Source organism: Ovis canadensis, chromosome 25 (assembly GCF_042477335.2).
Source record: "Ovis canadensis isolate MfBH-ARS-UI-01 breed Bighorn chromosome 25, ARS-UI_OviCan_v2, whole genome shotgun sequence".
NCBI classification, from domain to species: Eukaryota; Metazoa; Chordata; class Mammalia; order Artiodactyla; family Bovidae; genus Ovis; species Ovis canadensis.
This window is the reverse complement of record NC_091269.1, coordinates 21,774,908-21,790,322: the sequence shown is the minus strand read 5'-3', so window position 1 is coordinate 21,790,322 and position 15,415 is coordinate 21,774,908. Positions and strand designations below refer to the sequence as shown.

At 45.3% G+C, this 15,415-nt stretch overlaps 1 protein-coding gene across 1 annotated transcript in view; it reads left to right on the top strand.

Annotated features, from left to right (window-relative positions):
- FSAF1 (40S small subunit processome assembly factor 1) overlaps positions 1-15,415 on the top strand; it is a 33,086-nt gene that overhangs the window by 6,269 nt on the left and 11,402 nt on the right. The window contains exon 3 of the mRNA XM_069572606.1: positions 14,492-14,557. Coding sequence (XP_069428707.1) covers positions 14,492-14,557 — 66 coding nt within the window. The remainder of the gene's footprint in view (positions 1-14,491; positions 14,558-15,415) is intronic.

The window sequence follows — 15,415 nt, the reverse complement described above, 5'->3', positions numbered from 1 at the left end:
CTTTCCGCATGTCCTATAAACTTGTCTGTCAGCAAAAGAAAAAGAGGATTGTCTTGGTTTCTTGGGGCTGCTGTAGGGAAATTAATTCTCTCACAGTTCTGCAGGCTCAAAGTCCAAATTAATGGTGTTGGCTGGGCCCTGCTCCCTTCTTCAGAGGGTGAGTTCTTCCTTGCTTCTTCCATCTTCCGACACTTACAGAACACTAAACTCTTCCTCCGTCTGTATGTGGCCTTCTTCCTGGTGCCTGAGTCTCAAATCTCTTGCCTTTCTCTTGGAACGACAGCCATCATTGGATGTGGTGTTGTTCAGTCGCTAAATCCTGTTCAGCTATTTGTGATCCGGTGGACTGCAACACGCCAGGCTCCTGTGATCTCCATTACCTCTTGGAGTTGGCTCAGAGTCATGGCCATTGAGTTGGTGATGCTGTCTAAATATCTCATCCTCTGCTGTCCCCTTCTTTTGCCTTCAATCTTTTCCAGCATCAGAGTCTTTTCCAAGAAAAATAAGCTCTTCATGTCAGGTGGTCCAGTATTGGAGCTTCAGCTTTAGCATCAGTCCTTACAGTGAATATTCAGGGATGATTTCCTTTAAGATTGACTGGTTTGATCTCTTTGCTGTCCAAGGGACTCTCCAGAGTCTTCTCCAGCAGCACAATTTGAAAGCATCATTTTTTCTGTGCTCAGCCTTCTTTACAGTCCAGCTCTCACATCAATACATGACTGCTGGAAAAAACCATAGCTTTGACTAAACAAACCTTTGTTAGGCAAAGTGATGTCTCTGCTTTTTAATACATCTGTGGATGTAGGGCCACCCTAAATCTGGGATGGATCTCATCATGAAATCCTTAACTTGATAACACTACAGAGATTCTTTTTCCAGAGAAGGTCACATTCACAGATTCCTGGCTTTAGTGCAACCCACTCCAGTGTTCTTGCCTGGAGAATCCCAGGGACGGGGGAGCCTGGTGGGCTGCCATCTGTGGGGTCGCGCAGAGTTGGACACGACTGAAGCGACTTAGTAGCAGCAGCAGCAGCATATCTGTTTGAAGACCATGATTCAACCCCCTGCAAAGACAGCTAGGCTTGCACATTCTTGATGAACGTGTGGACACAGGCTAGGATGCAGCCATATCTCCTTTGATCCTAGGTCAGCTTTCCAATTCTTACAGTATCCAAGTACTGGGGCAGTGGGAATTCTTACAGGCAGATAAGAAATGGATTCTTTTGGCCCTTGTAGCCAGAGCTCCCAAGCTGGCCAGCCAGGGAGCTTCCAAAGATTGGTATTCTTTGCATAGGGTACTACCTTGGGCCAGACAAATATTAGTACTTTCTGTGTGTGCCATGATATGAAGAAGGTTGGAGAACAGTGCTGTGAAATACAGTACTGCCTTTGGGGAATTTAACTGATACTAAGCATCTAGATACCCTCGTTTCCTGAAATGTCTCGGTCTTTAGTTTCCTTTTATATTCACTTGCGTTCATCCTTCTGGAATAGAGTTTTATTTTGTTTTTTTCTAATAGAAAGGACAAAAAAAGTTGTCATTGAATGAGTCTGTATCTCCCTGTCTCTTAATAATAGAACATGTACAGCAGGCTTTCTTTCTGCTCTACAGAATCCCCTTTTCACTATAGTCGGCTTTTCTCGGAACCTCAGCTCGCTTTACCTTTTGATGTGGACCGTTTTGTTTGTTTGTTTATTCTGGGCTGTGCTGGGTCTTCGCTGCTGCGAGGGCTGTTCTCCGGCAGTGGTGAGTGGGCCTCTCATTGCCATGGGTTCTCCTGTTGCAGAGCACACGGGCTTCAGTAGTTGTGGTGCACGGGCTCAGTTGCCCTGCGACATGTGGAATCTTCCTGGACCAGGGACTGAACCTGGGTCCCCTGCCTTGACAGGTGGGTTCTTAACCACTGAACCCGCAGGGAAGTCCTCTTTTTACATTTGAACTTCCTCATCTTGATGAAATTTTTTAGCTCTTCTTGGTGTTCTGCCCTTTTCTCCTTTAAAAAATTTATCTTCTGACGATGTAAATGTGTCTGGCTAAGGAGACAGTATGTGAACACAATGAAAATACATATGCCCATAAAAAGACTTCAGAATGCTGATATTGCAACATATAAATAACTGCAAATTAATATTGTGCTAATCATTATGGCATATCCTGGGTATAAGGCACACCAGGCAAAGGCCAGTTCTTTGGAGTAATTAGGACACATAATACTATGCTAAGAGTTTGCAGAACATGGGAAAATGTACATGTTGTGGCCCCTGCTCTCTGAAAACTTACAAGTCACCATTGGACAGTCAGATAGACATGGAAACAGACATGATAAAATAATGGCGGCTTCCACTGACCAATCACAGGAACAGTATTGAAGTATTGAAGTATTCTGTTTGTTTTTTATTCCTGTTTTCCTTTATTTCTCCATTCATGTGGCTCCCCCCACTAGTCAATTCTCCATGTCAGTTCCTGTTGCCGTCTGTTGTCTGAAGTACTCTTGAGAACACAAGAGGTACTGGGAAGTAAGTGACCTTCTTTTCCCAGAATTTAGGTTGTGCCATCAAAAATGATCCAACTACACAGTGTATTGAAACAGATATTCTTGGGTGTGATATGGTGATTTATAATAAGAAATATTACATTAAACATTTGCCCCTGTTTCTGGCATAGAACTCCTAAAACTCTTAGAATTTCTTCTAAGATGAGAGAAATAAAGGTGTCCTTTCTGTTAGTGAAGTGACTTGGAAAGCATCCTTGAGTGGGAACTAGTTGCCAGGAGAACCAACCTTGTGATTAGAGGACTGGATAGTTCAGTCCTACCCCCTGACCTCTAGAGAAGGCAGGCAGGCAGTCAGTTCAGTCGCTCAGTCGTGTCCGACTCTTCGCAACCCCATGAATCGCAGCACGCCAGGCCTCCCTGTCCATCACCAACTCCCGAAGTTCACTCAAACTCATGTCCATTGAGTCGGTGATGCCATCCAGCCATCTCATCCTCTGTCGTCCCCTTCTCCTGCTGCCCCCAATCCCTCCCAGCATCAGGGTCTTTTCCACTGAGTCAGCTCTTCACGTGAGGTGGCCAAAGTACTGGAGCTTCAGCTTCAGCGTCAGTCCTTCCAATAAACACCCAGGACTGATCTCCTTTAGGATGGACTGGTTGGATCTCCTTGCAGTCCAAGGGACTCTCAAGAGTCTTCTCCAACACCACAGTTCAAAAGCATCAGTTCTTCGGCTCTCAGACTTTCTTCACAGTCCAACTCTCACATCCATACATGACCACTGGAAAAACCATATTCTTGACTAGACGGACCTTTGTTGGCAAAATAATGTCTCTGCTTTTTAATATCCTATCTAGGTTGGTCATAACTTTCCTTCCAAGGAGTAAACGTCTTTTAATTTCATGGCTACAGTCATCATCTGCAGTGATTTTGGAGCCCAAAAAAATATCTGACACTGTTTCCACTGTTTCCCCATCTATTTCTCATGAAGTGATGGGACCAGATGCCATGATCTTTGTTTTCTGAATGTTGAGCTTTAAGCCAACTTTTTCACTCTCCTCTTTCACTTTCATCAAGAAGCTTTTTAGTTCCTCTTCACTTTCTGCCATAAGGGTGGTGTCATCTGCATATCTGAGGTTTTTGATATTTCTCCCTGCAGTCTTGATTCCAGCTTGTGCTTCTTCCAGCCCAATCTTTCTCATGATGTACTCTGCATATAAGTTAAATAAGCAGGGTGACAATATACAGCCTTGACGTACTCCTTTCCCGACTTGCAACCAGTCTGTTGTTCCATGTCCAGTTCTAACTGTTGCTTCCTGACCTGCATACAAGTTTCTCAAGAGGCAGGTCAGGTGGTCTGGTATGTTTATCTCTTTCAGAATTTTCCACAGTTTATTGTGATCCACGCAGTCAAAGGCTTTGGCATAGTCAATAAAGCAGAAATGGATGTTTTTCTGGAACTCTCTCGTGTTTTTGATGATTCAGCAGATGTTGGCGATTTGATCTCTAGTTCCTCTGCCTTTTCTAAAACCAGCTTGAACATCTGGAAGTTCATGGTTCACATATTGCTAAAGCCTGGCTTGGAGAATTTTGAGCATTACTTTACTAATGTGTGAGATGAGTGCAATTGTGCGGTAGTTCGAGCATTCTTTGGCATGGCCTTTCTTTGGGATTGGAGTGAAAACAGACCTTTTCCAGTCCTGTGGCCACTGCTGAGTTTTCCAAATTTGCTGGCATATTGAGTGCAGCACTTTCACAGCATCATCTTTCAGGATTTGAAATAGCTCAACTGCAATTCTGTCACCTCCACTAACTTTGTTCATAGTGATGCTTTCTAAGGCCCACTTGACTTCACATTCCAGGATGTGTGGCTCTAGGTGAGTGATCACACCATCGTGATTATCTGGGTCGTGAAGCTCTTTTTTGTACAGTTCTGTGTATTCTTGCCACCTCTTCTTAATATCATCTGCTTCTGTTAGGTCCATACCATTTCTGTACTTTATCGAGCCCATCTTTGCATGAAATATTCCCTTGGTATCTCTAACTTTCTTGAAGAAATCTCTAGTCTTTCCCATTCTGTTGTTTTCCTCTATTTGTTTGCATTGATCACTGAGGAAGGCTTTCTTATCTCTCCTTGCTATTCTTTGGAACTCTGCATTCAGATGCCTATATCTTTCCTTTTCTCCTTTGCTTTTCTCTTCTCTTCTTTTCACAGCTGGAGAGGGCAGATGTACTCAATTATGCCTGTGTGAGGAAACCTCTGAAACTCCACAGAGGATGGGGTTTGGTTTGGAGAGCTTCTGGGTTGGTGAGCATGTGGAGGTGCTGCGAGAGTGGGGCCCAGAGAGGGGGTACAGGGTCCTCTCTGCTTCCCACATGCCTTGCCCTCCTCCATCTGACTGTCCTCAAGTTACCACCTTTTAGAATAAACTGGTGATCTAGGAAGTAAATGGGTTTTTTGAGTTATGTGAGCCACTTGAGCAAATTAGTTGAACACAAGAAGGGGGTCAGGAGAACTTGCAGTCTGTAGGTGGTGGGTCAGATGTGCTACAGGTAACAGTCTGGGCTTGCAGCTGGTCTGAAGTGGGGATGGTATTATCGGACTGAGCCCTTTGCCTGTGGGATCTGTGTTGTCTCCAGTACATACTGTCGGAATTGCGTTGAGCTGTGAACACCCAGCTGTGTGTTCTGTGTGTGTTCTGATCTATAGTACGCTGCTTTATTGTACCTGGCTCCCGCATGCGAGGCAACCTTCTCCCCTACATTGGAGTTGATGATCAGAACCCCTTTTAATGGACTCATTTGGGAACTTGACCACCATTTGTCGGAGAGGGCAATGGCACCCCACTCCAGTACTGTTGCCTGGAAACTCCCATGGATGGAGGAGCCTGGTGGGCTGCAGTCCATGGGGTCGCGAAGAGTCTGACACGACTGAGCGAATTCACTTTCACTTTTCACTTGCATTGGAGAAGGAAGTGGCAACCCACTCCAGTGTTCTTGCCTGGAGGGTCCCAGGGACGGGGGAGCCTGGCTGGCTGCCGTCTATGGGGTCGCACAGAGTCGACATGACTGAAGCGACGCAGCAGCAGCTGCTGCCATTTGTATATTTAACCCATCCCAGATATCTGACCCGTAAAATAACTTCCTGATCGTGTCCCATTTGTAAAGTTCTTATTACAGAAGTAATTTGACAAGAAATAGTAGGTCAGAGGTCACCTTTATGTTGACTCGTTCATTCATTTATTCCGTAAGTAATTGGGTGCCTACTACTTGCCAGACCTAGGAGATGCCACAGTAAACAAGATAATAGTCCTCTGCTTTCATGGAGTATATTGTTTATGAGTGCAGTCAGGCAAACCCTGCATAAATTAATAATATACTTTAAAAGTGTTACAGACACTCTGAAGGAAAGGTTCAGGGTCCTGAGAGTAACAGGCAGAACCTCCATTGGAGCAGGTGGTTGGAAGCGTCCAAGGAGGTGACTCTAGGCTGACACTGTTGAAGGGTGCCAGTGATGGGAGAGAAGAGAGCAGTGTAGGCAGAAGATGGCTCTGCTGATGTCCTGAGCTATATAGAGGCCCGCAAGGTTCTAGGAGCTGGGAGACTAGCAGGAGGAGGACAGAGGGTAGAAGGTGTGGGCCAGTCACACCAGGCCCCAGAGGCTTGGGGCCTTTGGATTTAAAGTGCATGGAGAACCACATGGAAGAATTTAAGCAGGGGCGTGAAGTGATCTGATTTATATTTTGAAAAGATTGCTATGTCCCCTGCATGGTAAATGGATTATAGGTAGCCAGAGGCGTGAGGGGACTAGGTGAGGTGTTTACTGCAGGGTCCAGGTTCAAAACAGGGTGGCCTAGACTTGGGATTTGAGAGTGGAGTGAATGAGCCCACTCTTTAATGAGTGCAAGGCTGCCTGTGAGGAAGAAAGTTCCTGTGCTCTTAGGAAAGGGTCAGGTGCAGCTTAAACGATCCAAGTATTATTCAGCCATCAGGGCTGTGTCTGATAAGCCTATTTCTCCACCCTTAACTCAGGTCTGTCTCATGAACCTTAGCCTCCTCTGTGGCCTCTGTAGAAAAGAGACAAGAAAGACATAGTGAGAACAGTAGAGCAGTGTACTGTAGATCAGAAGGGACGCGTGGATCCTATGGCGTGGACTGTGGCGCACGCACACTGCTTCTGAGCCTGTAATGCACTGCTGAGTAAAGATCTGCCATTATTTCCTGAAAGCTTACTGTGTATATTTGTTGCTCACTCATGTCGAACTCATTGCAGTCCCATGACTGTAGCCCACCAGGCTCCTCTGTCCATGGGATTCTCCAGGCAAGAATACTGGAGTGGATAGTCATTCCCTTCTCCAGGGGATCTTCATGACCCAGGGTTCAAACCCAGGTCTCCCACATTGCAGGAGATTCTTGACCATCTAAGTCCCTAGGGAAGCCCCATTTCCTGAGTGGTTGCTGTATACTGCTGCTGCTGCTGCTGCTGCTGCGTCACTTCAGTTGTGTCCAACTCTGTGCGACCCCATAGACGGCAGCCCACCAGGCTCCCCTGTCCCTGGGATTCTCCAGGCAAGAATACTGGAGTGGGTTGCCATTTCCTTCTCCAATGCATGAAAGTGAAAAGTGAAAGTGAAGTTGCTCAGTCGTGTCAGACTCTTCGCGACCCCATGGACTGCAGCCCACCAGGGTCCTCTAACCATGGGATTTTCTAGGCAAGAGTACTGGAGTGGGGTGCCATTGCCTTCTCCTGCTGTATACTAAAAGTGATTATTTATGTTCCTTAACTAGTTCAGTATTTCATTGAATCTTCACAATTCATGTAACCTGTTTTCCTTTTGCAGAGGAGATTGATGCCTAGAGAGATTTAATGATTTGCTTGCATATAAACGGTCACCCCACCATCCCATATATGCAACTCCAATACCCCAGAGCTTTCCAAAGCACAAGTTTAGGTTTGTTTTTTTTTTTTGTAAGTTTGGTACAGATTTATTTGGCAGCAAAACTGGCCTGAGCTGATGTGAGGCTTAAGAGTTATTTTTGTTGGTTCCATATGACATAAATATTTACAGGCGTTGCTACAGAAATGTGAATGTGCTTAATCATGAGTTGCTGTCTTAGACCCCACTGGAAATGGTACACAATATCCCATTGTGTACCATTGAATGGGAAAGATTATAGAGATCTCTTCAAGAAAGTTAGAGATACAAAGGGAATATTTCATGCAAAGATGGGCAAAATAAAGGACGGAAATGTACACAGTATTCAGTATATTCACAGTATTTCCTTCTGAATTTTCTTAGGATTCCAGATGAAGGGTTGTGGATATGAAAAAAGTGCTCAAGTTCTGACCCCAGGCTCTCTGGCTTAAAACCTGTTTGCCTAACTACGACACTAGTGAGAGGAGTGTAGGTTAGTTAGGCTGTTTGTCCCTCGAGGAACACGAGTGCACTGCACCAGAAGTGTCATTAGCCCTACTGCCCCCGCTTCTTACTGCCCTCATAGTCTCTAGTATCCCAGCCTGTGTGCATGCTCAGCTGCTTCAGTCATGTCCAACTCTTTGCAACCTTGTGGACTGTAGCCTGCCAAGCTCTTCTGTTCATGGCATTCTCCAGGCAAGAATACTGGATTTGGTTGCCATGCCCTCCTCTAGGGGATTTTCCTGACCCAGGGATCAAACCATAGATGCCTCTGTCTCCTGCATTTCAGGATGATTCTTTTTCTGCTAAGCCACCTGGGAAGCCTGCAGTATTCCAGGGCTACCCTTGAGCATCACCCTTCAGCTGTACCAAGTCCCCTGCTCTTTAGTGGATCCAGTCAGAGAGGTATTAGGAAGAAACTAATCTAGTTGAAATAATAATTTTTTGAATTATTTTAATTGGAGGCTAATATTGTGGTGGTTTTTGCCATAATTGCCATGAATCGGCTGTAGATGTACATGTGTTCCCCATCCTGAACCCCCTTCTCACCTTCATCCCCATCCCATCCCTGTGTGTTGTCCCAATGCACCACCTTTGAGTGCCCTGTTTCATGGATCCAACGTGGACTGGTCATCTTATTTCACATATGGTAATGTACATGTTTCAGTGCTATTCTCTCAAATCATCCCACCCTTGCCTTCTCCCCAAGAGTCCAAAAGTCTGTTTTTTATATCTGTGTCTCTTTTGCTGTCTCGTATATAGGGTCGTCATTACCATCTTTCTAAATTCCATATATTTGCTTTAATACACAGTGTTTCTCTTTCTGACTTACTTCACTCTGTATAATATGCTCCATTTTCATCCACCTCATTAGAACTGATTCAGATGCGCTCTTTTTTTAATAGCTGAGTAATATTCCCTTCTGTATATGTACCACAACTTTCTTATCCACTCATCTGCCAATGGACATCTAGGTTGCTTCCATGTCCTCACTATTGTAAGCAGTGCTACAATGAACATTGGGGTACATGTGTCTCTTTCAGTTCTGGTTTCCTCAGTGTGTATACCCAGCAGTGGGATTGGTGGGTTGTTTGGCAGTTCTATTTCCATTTTTTTAAGGAATCTCCACACTGTTCTCCATAGTGGCTGTACTAGTTTGCGTTCCCACCAACGGTGTAAGAGGGTTCCCTTTTCTCCACACCCTCTCCAGCATTTATTGTTTGTAGACTTTTGGATAGCAGCCATTCTGACTGGCATGAGATGGCACCTCATTGTGGTTTTGATTTGCATTTCTCTGATCATGAGTGATGTTGAGCATTTTTTCATGTGTTTGTTAGCCATCTCTATGTCTTCTTTGGAGAAATGTCTGTTTAGTTCTTTGGCCCATTTTTTGATTGGGTCGTTTATTTTTCTGGTATTGAGCTGCAGGAGCTGCTTGTATATTGTTGAGAATAATTCTTTGTCAGTTGCTTCATTTGCAATGATTTTCTCCCATTCTGAAGGCTGTCTTTTCACCTTGCTTATAGTTTCCTTCATTGTGCAAAAGCTTTTAAATTTAATTAGGTCCCATTTGTTTATTTTTGCTTTTATTTCCATTACTTTGGGAGGTGGGTCATTGAGGATCTTGCTGTGATTTATGTCAGAGAGTGTTTGCCTGTGTTTTCCTCTAGGAGTTTTATAGTTTCAGGTCTTAGATTTCGATCTTTAATCCATTTTGAGTTTAGTTCTGTGTATGGTGTTAGAAAGTGTTCTAGTTTCATTCTTTTGCAGGTGGTTGACCAGTCTTTTAATGCTCGGGGCTGTGTTCCTGCTTTGCTGAAGATGTGCATGGAATGTCTTACTCTGGAACTTGTTGGCTCTTGGGTGGACCTAGGTTTCATTGTAGATATGGAGGCTTTTGCATGAGCTCTGGTCTATTAATGTTCCCTGGAATCAGCAGTTCTCTGGTGTTCTCAAGTTTTGGAGATAAGCCTCCTGCCTCTGGCTTTCAGTCTTATTCTTACAGTAGTATCAAGATGTCTCCATTCATACAGCACAGATGATAAAACATCTAGGTTAATGGTGAAACAATTCACAGTGAGGGACACCCAGAGAGGTTCACAGAGTTACATGAAGAAGAGAAGAGGGAGGAGGGAAATAGAGGTGACCAGGAGGAGAAGAGGGGGAGTCAAAAGGGAAGAGACCAATCTAGCCAGTAATCAGTTCCCTAACCTTTCTCCACAGCCCAGAACACCCTGAGAGATTCACAGAGTTAAGTAGAAAAGAGAAGGGGGAAGGAGGAGATAGAGGTGACCTGGTGGAGAAAAGGGAGAGTCAAAAGGGGAGAGAGCAATCAAGCCAGTAATCACACCCTGAAGTGAAAATGAATACTGAACATTAGATTCTTAAATTTAGGTACAGAATTGATAACAAATACCAAAAAGCAAAGGTTAAAAATCTAGAGTAGAGGTTAGGCTCTCAAAAATACAATATTAAAAATACAAAACAAAATCAATCACAAAATTATAAAATATATATATATGAAATTTACTTTAAAAATAGGGTCTTTTTTTTTTTTTGCAAGGTAAGAGTAGGTTATACTAATGAAAATTAAAGTTGTAATAAAGGACTTAAATTTTAAAAAAAATTAAAAAGTGATAATAGTAAAAATATACCTATGAGTTTCTGTGGAGCTGTTGTGGGCAGTGTGGGGTCAGTTCCGTTTCAGATATTTCCTTGTTCCAGCTTGTACTTGTTCTTAAGGTCTATAGGTCCGCTCCAATGCATAGTCAGTGTTAATTAACTACAGGGTTTTAATCTCTTGTACCTGTCACTTCCAGAGCGGTTCCCTCTTTGTCTCTTTTGGCTTCCTCTGGAAGTCTCTTCAGTATCTAATTTCCGCCCTGACACAAGGGGGTGAAGGTGGTCACTTATTTAGGCTCGCTGGTTCAGTTGTGTTGTGGGGAGGGAGGAACACAGCAAACAGATACCACTGGCGTGTGTGGGGAGTGCGCGCAGTGTATGGCCCACGCTGGGTCTGCCCCAGCTCCAGGTTGCTCAGCAGGGGCACTGTCCAAAGCGGACACTGTGTTTTGTGCACTTCCCAGGTCTGAGCTGCTAGGTTCAGGTTCTCGGGTACTCCACAGACTCGGTTGGGTGTGTGTTTTGTGCCCTTCCCAGGTCCGAGCAGCTCAGGCAACCGGATGCGTGGCGAGCGCACTGTCCCAGGTGGGCCATGCATCTTAATCACCTCCCCGGTCCCAGCCACTTGGTTTCCTGGGTGCGCTCTGAGAGCACCGTCTCAGGTGTGCTGTGTGTCTCCTCTGGGGAGCTGATCTCAGGCTGAGACCCTCCTGGCAGATGTCAGCCATCCAGGATCCCAGGAAGACGTGGTTAGCAACTGGGAGCCTGCTCACAGTTTGATGGAGGATGCTGGTTTCTGGGGCCGAGAATGGAGCAGCGCCTTGCCTTCCGGCTCTGGCTGTCACCCGCCTGCCTGTCTGCCTCTGGCAGCAGGGAGGGGCCGGTCCGCAGCTGGCCAGCTCTCCTTTGGTATTCGCTCAATCCTTTGTTCTGTGAGAGGGCCAGGCTGCAAGTTAGAGCCTCTCCTGGCTCCCTCAGATTGTCCCCAGGGCGTTGAAGCCCAGCGCTTACCCTAAGCACGATTGTGCCGCCCGCACCTCCCTGCGCAGCCCGCGCTGCTGGTGGGGCCTGGAGCCTGCGGGCCCCTTGCCCACTGCGAGTTACAGTTAGGCGCCTGCTCTCTGGGGTTTTCCCCCAGTTGTGTTGCCCTCTGAGTTTCCAGAACTCCCCACAAACCCACCTGCGAGAGGGTTCCCTGCAGTTTGGGAATTTCTCCTCCTTCACAACTCCCTCCCCAGGACAGGTCTCCATCCCTAAAGCTTTTGTCTCTCTTTCTTTCTTCTATATTTTGTTCTACCTCCTTTTGAAGAGAATGGGCTGCCTTTCTGGGTGCCTGGTGTCCTCCGCCAGTGTTCAGAAATTGTTTTGTGGAAGTTGCTCAGCATTTGGATGGACTTTTGATGAATTTGTTGGGGAGAAAGTGGTCTCCCTGTCCTATTGCTCCACCATCTTGGGACTGCCCCCCCACCGAAATAATAATTTACACTCAAGAAGACATAAAGAAAATTCTCAATATTCCCAGAAATGCTGGCATATTAAAGAGAGAGTGTTTATTTACCCAACTCTTCTCTAATTGGGCAAAGATTGGACAGTGTAACTAATAGATAAAAATCTCACCAGTGCAGGAGAAAATACTTTTGGTCAGCCCATCAGAAAGATCACTGAGCCTGGTAACCTGCCTGCCTTCCCCCCTCACCCCACACATTCCTCCCAAACTGCTGCTCCTCCTCTTTTTTTTTTTTTTAACATGGACCAGTTTTAAAGTTTTTATTGAATATGTTACAATATTGCTTCCATCTTATGTTTTGAGTTTTTGGAGGCCAAGGTAAGGGATCTTAGTTTCCTTAGTTCCCTGGCCAAGGATTAAACTCGCAGCCCCTGCATTGAAAGGCAAAGTCTTAACAACTGCACTGCCAGGGAAGTCCCAGCTTCTTTTTATAGCTTGCTGTCTTCTTCATAACCTCACATACAAGTTCTCAGAATCTCCAAATTTTCTCTCTTGTGTGTGGGACAGGGAGGCTTTATCAGTGAGCATAGGTGAGACGGTGGTTCTGTAACAAGTAGTCCTTACACCTCAGTGGTTTAAAGGCAGAAGTTAATTTTGTTCTCACGTCATGTGTTCATCAGGATTGTCGGCAGAATGCCGTGGTCCACACCATCCTAATCTAGGGACCCAGGGTGATAGGGGCTCCACCATTTGCTGAAGAAGGTAAGTCAATAAAGGCTCTTAAAGGTTCTCTGTGGAAGGGATATGCTTCCTTCTGCTCACATGTCTTTGGCTAAAACAAATCAAGTCAGCGTGCCTGACTCCAGGTAGGGAGCAAAGCCCAGTTCTCTGTGAGCCTAGAGGTAGAGGAGGACTGAGTGTTGCTTGCAGACAGTAGGGCCTCCTACCACAGTGAGGATAGGGGCAAAGAAAACAGGGGAGACCACTGATTAATGTGCTAAAGTGGTTTTAAAGCTAAAAATAGAGATGAACGTTAAGGTAGTGGTGGGGTCATGCTAATAGACTCAGCATCATGAGATAATTAGCCAAGAATTTTTTCCCAGATGTTTGTTTTCACTATGAAGAAGGATCTGTTACCAAACCAGGTCCATTTGCCCAATGTGCAGCAAGCTGGACACTGAGATCCTGCGATGTACAATTTATTCACCAGGCAGCCAAGCAAGGAGAGGGGAGGACAAGTCTCAGTCTGCCTCTCAGAAGTGAGGGGGTTGGGGTCTTCATGGGATAAGCACGATGATCTTAGGCATAGGGAGAGATTATTGGGAGAAGGGGGAAAGGTGGGGTAATCAGTGTTCTGTGCAGGTATGTCTGGGTTACAGGCTTCGGTGTGTTCAAAATTGAGGTGCTCAACTTGATCTGAGGGTTGAGTTTTCTGCACCTGCCCCTGAAAGGCCCTTCCTTGGGCCCTGTGCAGGCCCAGTTTGGGGCTGGTGATCCCAGCTAGCCTTAGCCACCTCTCACAGGGCAGGAGCTGACACTACATACCTGTAGAACAGCTGGGCTACAAGAAGCTGGGAAGATGTGCTGTTAAAAGAGAGGAAGAAGGGAAGAATAACCAAAGTGAGCCTACTCCATTAAGGCAGGTGACCAGCAGAGGGGTTTTAACAAGCTGCTCCCCTGTCCATTGCTGTCCATACAAGACAGCTGTATCCTGCGGAGCCAGAGGCCAGACTGCTTTTCGAGATGCTGCACAGCTAGGATGGCCTGGGGTTGAATAGTGACTGCTGTCCTTGGCCAGATTGACAGGAGAGTTTCCTTGAAGTCTCAGACTTCTGGTTAATTCCATTGATTGGTGACCATAACCAGGGGGTATATTGATCTAAAGAGTCACATATCTTGATGGCATTTGCAGCGTCATTATTTTCTCTTGGGAATTATGAATCCCCGTCTCCATCATTTCTAGATTTCTGATGTTCCTGAAAGAAATTTGTTCCTTTATGCCTTTTTTCCTTCTTTCCTTCCTTCCTCCCTTTCCTTCCCCTCTATCCCCCGCTTCCTCCCTTTCCCTCATGGCTTGTGGGATCTTAATTCCTCAACCAGAGATTGAACCCCTGGCCACAGCAATGAAAGCACCAAGTCCTGAGTCCAGAGAATTATTTAAATATGATTATTTACCCTCTAGAATTCTGCTCAGCAGTTACCCCTTTCTAAACCCCTCACTATGCAGAGCTTCCCACGTACACTGCATAAGATACAGATACCAGTCTCTCCCTTACTCACTTCTCTTTCTTCTTAGTTTCTCATCAGTCCTTTCTTAAACTTTGAAACCTTAAATTAATTTTCTTCGTTTTTCTTCCATTCGCTGTTAAGTAGGCTTTTGTGCAACAAGCATATGTTATTGGTTGTTATCTAGGCATCTGGGCCAATTTCACAGCTTTTAAAAACATGACTACTCTCTTGGTGGATGGATACTGTAAGGAACAGATATCCTTAATAATTATTTTTTTCTTTTCAGACCAAAACTAAAGAACAAAACCATCTTGATAAAGATGTGGGTATACAAGAATTTAACTTAGAAAAGGTAGGTGTTTTGAAATTATTTTTCCAGCTTTTAATACCAAAAATGCATGTGTTTCTATGTTGTCCAATGGTCAGGGAACAGTGACTGCATTAACTAGGTTGAACACTGTATAGTCATTTAAAACACGCTGGTTTTATGATTATAGTGTCCATGATATAGTGGTAGGAAAAACAGGGATATTTGTGTTCTGTGGTTGTAACTTGGTTTTAAAAATGTGTGAGAAGGGGGGCGGTCCTAAGATGGCGGAGGAATAGGATGGGGAGACCACTTTCTCCCCCACAAATTCATTGAAAGATCATTTGAACCCTGAGCAAATATCGCAAAACAACTTCTGAACACTGGCGGAGGACACCAGGCACCCAGAAAGGCAGCCCATTGTCTTCAAAAGGAGGTAGGACAAAATATAAAAGATAAAAAGAGAGACAAAAGAGTTAGGGACAGAGATCTGTCCCGGGGAGGGAGTCGTAAAAGAGGAGAAGTTTCCCAACACCAGGAAACCCCCTCACCTGCGGGTCTGTGGGGAGTTTTGGAATCTCAGAGGGCCACATAACCAGGAGGAAAAAATAAATAAATAAAACCCACAGATTACGCGCCTAACTGCAATTCCCAGTGGAGAAGTAGCCCAGACACTCCCATCTGCCACCAGCAAGTGGGGGCTAACAGGGAGGCGCGGGCATTGCTTAGGATAAGGTCCGGGCCTGAATGCCCTGAGGGCAGTCTGAGGCAGCTGACCTAAGACAGCAACCCAAGCTCGGATAGCCAGAGAGAGAAAGAGGAAAATACAAAAAGACAAGAGAGAGAACTTTCCTGCCAGACCCGCTCACAGAACAAAGGACTGAATGAATACCAGAGGAGGGC